General features: G+C 33.1%; 1 protein-coding gene across 1 annotated transcript; it reads left to right on the top strand.

Moving 5' to 3' along the window:
- Positions 1-1,258: 1,258 nt before the first annotated feature.
- On the top strand, positions 1,259-5,324 carry LOC122001396 (splicing factor 3B subunit 4-like). Its single transcript, XM_042556110.1, has 4 exons — positions 1,259-1,457; positions 3,861-4,072; positions 4,609-4,786; positions 4,874-5,324. The coding sequence occupies exons 1-4, from the start codon at positions 1,424-1,426 to the stop codon at positions 5,005-5,007; spliced, it is 558 nt and encodes a 185-aa protein (XP_042412044.1). The 5' UTR covers positions 1,259-1,423; the 3' UTR covers positions 5,008-5,324.
- The last annotated feature ends 360 nt before the right edge of the window (positions 5,325-5,684 follow it).

The following is a 5,684-nucleotide window of genomic DNA, read 5'->3' as shown; positions in this document are numbered from 1 at the left end:
TGAATACACATAAAGAACGGGATAGAAAGAACACATAAGGGTGTTTTTGTAAGTAGTGACAGATCTAGAAATTTAAGTATGGAGGAATGATCATGATGAACAAGGGGCGGTATCTTCCATCTTCATTAGTGGAACTCCATAATATTAGGGGTTCCATTGCCGCAAGAGGGGGCGACCGTCGATGCCGCCCCCCTTGTGGATCTGCCCCTGTATATGTTTAGTGCCGGATTCAGAAATTCAAGTATGGAGGAGCGATCACGATGAACAAGGGGCGGTATCTTCCATCTCTATTAGTGGAACTCCATAATACTAGGGGTTCCATTACTATAAGAGGGGGTGACCGTCGATGCCACCCCCCTTGTGGATCCGCCCCTGTCTGCAAGTTGGAGGTTGTTGAAGAAGTTTCATAATAAGTTGTTAACATTAGTTGAATAAGCATTGCCCACTCGTCTAATTCGACTCCCCCATTCAAGTTGTCTGATCCCTATCGACTATCTTGCCTAGCCCATTAGCCATTACACATAATTAAAAATTTAATTGGGTCGATTGATTTATCTAGTCTGCTCGACTTGATTGACACAATTAGCCCACCTAACTTGCCGTAACCATTTAAACTTCGAGTTTACTTGGATTGTTTGACCTATTAGAATTACTCAATTAATTTGTTCACTTAGACACATACCACATGATTTTTTATAGTTTAATCTAACTACATTAGTTTACTTGAACAAATATTATTGTTCATTCCAAACGATTTAATATCAACAATTCTACGCTAAAATATAAATAGATAAATCATAGAATATATTTTATCCTAATGTAATAACCTTATATAAAAAAATTAGACACCAAACAAATTTATTTTTGTACATATTAAGAATTAATCCAAAATTTATTAGAATAAATATTCATATAAATACCACCTACGCTAACAACAACTAACTACGTTAATTTATAAACATTTTAAGTAAAAGTTATAAATATGGAAAGAGAGCCTAGAGTTTATTGACAAAGGGAAAGGTTTGATTTATGAACAAGTATAAAAATTAACTTTTGTTTTTTTTCTAATTTATTTTCCTTAAAGAATTCTTATTATTGCCTTTTTTTAATAAACATAATTTTCTATCCTCTCCTAGTCTCCTATTCCATCGTGGCCTCTGTTTTCAGCATCAACGGATCAGATTAACCCGTATAGAATTTTACGGGGAAAGTTATCTTCGAGCTCGTGCTCAGCTGGTGGACCATAAATACCAAGTTGCCAAAGTCTTGTCCACAACAGCGTTCGGAGATCTATCGATTGGTCTGCCGCTCCTTCTCTTTTCCGTCGGCACTAGGGTTTTGTGGAGCTCATCTTTCGTCCTCAAGGCTCCTACAGCGTCGTGAATCAACTTGTTCTCCGCCGATCTGTCGCATCTCTGACGATATGTCGCGGAATCCTGCTCGAACGGTATACATAGGTAGGTTTTATCACGATATTTTACCCTTTAGTTCGAATCTTTAGATCTGCTGTATTTTATGAGTTTGTGTTAAGTTTTCATAGTTTTGGTTGTTTATTTGAAGTTTTCCGATTAAGGCACGCTGTTAGATCCTTTATAAACTTTTAAAAAAAATTAGTAGTAACGATTTCGGGTTTTTTAGATGATTACCTGGGATTCGGTTTGAATTTTGCTTGTTCGTTAATATAAGCTTGCTTCATTGTGCTGCAAATTTTACAGGATTGTTCTTTGTATTTCTGGTACAGTTCGCTAGCCTAAATTAGAGCCTCAGGGCCTTTTTTTTTTTTTTTTTACTTCTTTTCGTTGCAGCTTATGGTTTGTGAATTCTAGTTTTATTTTTTTGTTGGTCTTTTGTGTCAGAGATCTATGCAACACTGAGACGAGTGATTTTATCAATCGCTATCAGAATAGATCATATTATGGTTTGAGATCTAGTATCCATTCTTTTAGGTTTGGTTGTTATTGAATGATTAATTGTAGGATACTGTGTTTGGTTTAGTAGAAGAGTATTAAACCCAAATAATTATTTATGGAATCAGCTACTGAACTTGTTTATGAATCATCATGTTTGAATATCCATTTCCTTGATTGATGGCAAAATCAGACCCATCAGCTCTGAATTTAAATCCATAGTTTGTTTTAGGTTCTTCAACATTCCGTCAGGTCTCAAAAATAAGAAAAATGTATAGCTATGTTCTGAATTTTATTAAAATCTTAATTAGTATTTTCTAAAAAAATGTTACTCTTCTTTTCCTCCATCCTTAATTTTGGAAAAGAAAAGAAAGAAGAAATTATGCCTCGTTCTTCCTTCAAATCCTCTTTGAAAACTGTCCTTTGTGCTGCAGCATCATGCCAAAGTTAGAGGAAAAATGGTCACTACATCATCCCCTCCAAGCTCGAAGGAGTTAGGATCCTTTATATATATACACACATATATATATATTGATTTATATAAATTCTCATTCTCCATCATTCCTTTTCACTAATATTTCTTGTGCTTCTTTATTTCTAAGTCATCTTAACTATTTTATTGTGATGGTCCAAACTCCAAATATGTCTTGGAAAAGGATTTTTAATTTCTTTGACATGGTGTCTTAACCACTTAGCAAAAGCCATCAGATTCCCTAAACAAAGATTTTACCTTAAATTTTACATTTTACATTAAAAAATCTTTGCTTCTCTATCTATTCCCTAAATTTAAATTTTATAAACAATACTTCTTTAAATTTGGGAAATGAAATCCATTCCCTAAATATTAAAATATTATTTCCTCTAATTCTCACTTTCCATTTTCACATTTTCCATTTCATAGATAATAATAAAAAAATATAGAGGAGAAAGAAAAAATAATAATAAAAATTAAAGATATGATAAATTATAGGAAAGCAGATGGATTGTGTAGTGAAAATTGGATATCCAAATTTAATAAAGTAGTTCTTCTACCATAAATTTTAAATTTGGATAGGGAATTTGATGCGGATGCTTTAAAGTGTTATGTATAAAACTACTGAGTATATGATTTTAGGTTCCTTATCTAGGTATTTTTCAAAGACTTTATATATTTTGGTTCTTGAGTTCAATAGACTTAAATATCCTTATTTTTATTGTATCTTTTCCCTGAGTTTAATATGGCTAAGGTTTTATGTGGCTTGGTTTTTCAAATTGCAGCTTGTTTATTGCTTTAGAATATCGGCATTTTATTTTTGAATATCGACATTTTTTTTTTGAATATCCAGGCATTCTTGTAAATTGATGCTATCTTGGCTTATTCAAACCAAGTGAGTTTTGAGGTTTTCACTTTTTTTTGGGTGTTTTTTCTTCAAAGAGGGAAGTGATTTCCAGCTGCAGCTGTCTCCTGCTTGAAAAGAGTTCAGAACTGGGGAATTATTGTAGTAACTAGTATATCTGTAAAATTTCCTGGACATTAAGAATCTCCAATGTTTGAAAGTTATTACAGTTCCACTACTTTACCGTATGCTTCGGGTGTACCTGCTTCTGTTTCCTTCTGCCGTAGTAGTCAATTATTTTAGGTCATGTTTATATTTTCCATTCTTGTATTTCTTGGTTAGAGGTTCTATTTTGGAAAAAAATATTCAATTTATAAAGTTATTAGTTCCTGATATGGAAAATTTGCTCTTTTATGGTTCTTACACTAGTATAATGGTTACGTGTCTATGCCTTGTTTTTTTTTTCTTGTTTCCACTTGAGCAAATTGGATTTTTTGAGTTTCTTTCACTTGTTTACCATGATTTCATTACAGTTTATTTTTTAGGGGTTTTGTTTCCTGTCTATATTTTGTGTCTATTTCCTTCTTATTTTTTGTGTTTTTAACAACTTTTTATGTGATATATTTTTCTTTGTTAGGTAATTTGGATGAAAAGGTGAGTGAGCGAGTCTTGTATGAAATACTTGTCCAGGTAGGTCGTATAGTGGACCTATATATACCTCGGGATAAGGAAACTGATCGCCACAGGGGCTATGCTTTTGCGCAATATGAGTCTGAGGAGATTGCAGAATATGCTGTTAGACTCTTTTCAGGCCTTGTACGCCTAAATAATAAGACCATCAAATTTGCGGTGCGTTGTCTTCTCTTGTGTATAGGCAGCTTAAAAGGTTTAAAGTCAAATCTTTTATTTCAGTCCTATAAATTATAGTCAGTGGAAAAGTTAACTGAAGTCAACCCCTAAACCCAAATAATTTTCAAAACACCCTGATTAATCCTCATTATTTAGTGTACTTCAATTGATGATACATGGTATAGAAATAGTTTGCATCTAAGATTTCCTTGACATTAAACCTGATAATTTTTTACCAGAGTCTCGGAGTAAAGATTGTATTCCTGACATCTTAAATGAGTCTGTCCTCATTCCTATTGCCTCTTGGTGGGTTAGTGCTGGCCACATAAATCATTGTATTCCTTTCATCTTAAATCAGTTTGGCCTTGGTAATGTCATATTTGTGTCATCTTAAATGTGTTTTTCCCTCATTTGGGTTATTTTTTGACGTGTTTGTGCCAATCAACTTTGAAATATCATCCGCAGATAGTTGTTTTAGATCAACTTTTGTCTACCAAAAGATACACAATATAGATTAACTTCTACATATTGAACAGATATCTGGTCAAGATAAGTCTTCTCAGAACACTGGTACACCTATAACATTGAAGCCTACTTTTCCAAGGTCAACTTCTGTAAGTGGACGAGAAATAGATGTCTCTCGAAACTCTTTACGGTTAGTTAACCACAGGGCTTCTGAGAATATTGATGATCTTCCCTTGAGTTACCCACAGTGTGAGTTCTTGAAGCTAGTAGTGCTCTCTTCTGCCTTTATCCTAATTACTTTTGTTTTATCTAATTTTTTAGCAACTTCATTTACAGCATCCTCTTATGGTTCACTAAACAATGATATGAACCGTGGCAACTACGAATATAGCAGGCGTGTTTTTGGGTCTATGTTCAATAATGATAATCGGCAAGGTGGGACTCATCCAATTACATTTCCCTCCTATTAATCTGTTATGCACCTAATGACCCCATGTAGGAGTAGGTTCCAAGTGATCTGCCAGTCTGGTTAGTTTTTCCCCTTATATTGGATATTAAGAACTTGATTGTAGATCTCTCAAGTTTCTCATCCATTATCTATCTTAAATGGAACAAGTGAGTAACATGATCAGAACTGTCTTGTACAATATTATGTTTAAACAGCTGTAGCTCAGGTCTTCGAGCTTATCATTTCATCTGTAAATGATTTGTTGTGTGTTATTAAACCTCCGAATGTTTTGCGTTAGCTTCCTTAATGATATGGCAGTATGATGTAAATTCCAAGTGAGGGTAATTATTAGCATCATTGACTTTTCATTTCCAATAGTATTTTATCTTAATTTAGATTATGATGATGGAGGAATTCAAAGTATTCAGATAGCTTTTAGATTTTTTTAATTAATTATCAGATAATTAAGTTTAATTTATTTTTTTAAAATTATATTTAATTTGGTCCTAAATTTTAAGGAATTAAGTCATGTTAGTTAATTTATCCTAAATTTTAGATAATACGTTTTGGTAGTTAATTTATCCTAAATGTTAAGGAATATGTCTTACACTTTGTTTGGATGGGGTGAGTGAAGGTTAATTAACAGAAGGGGAAGGGAGGGGAAGGTAGAGGAAGTTAAGTATTTATATTCATTTTATT

Source organism: Zingiber officinale, chromosome 7A (assembly GCF_018446385.1).
Source record: "Zingiber officinale cultivar Zhangliang chromosome 7A, Zo_v1.1, whole genome shotgun sequence".
NCBI lineage: Eukaryota > Viridiplantae > Streptophyta > Magnoliopsida > Zingiberales > Zingiberaceae > Zingiber > Zingiber officinale.
Note: the sequence above shows the minus strand (reverse complement) of the source record. Positions and strands in the feature narration are given on the sequence as shown.

Excerpts from the sequence above, each read along its gene's own strand:
- LOC122001396 (XM_042556110.1), top strand. The coding sequence starts at position 1,424 with ATGTCGCGGAATCCTGCTCGAACGGTATACATAG. Across the intron at positions 4,073-4,608 it reads ATAAGACCATCAAATTTGCG|ATATCTGGTCAAGATAAGTC; the intron begins GTGCGTTGTCTT and ends CATATTGAACAG. Across the intron at positions 4,787-4,873 it reads TCCCTTGAGTTACCCACAGT|CATCCTCTTATGGTTCACTA; the intron begins GTGAGTTCTTGA and ends CTTCATTTACAG.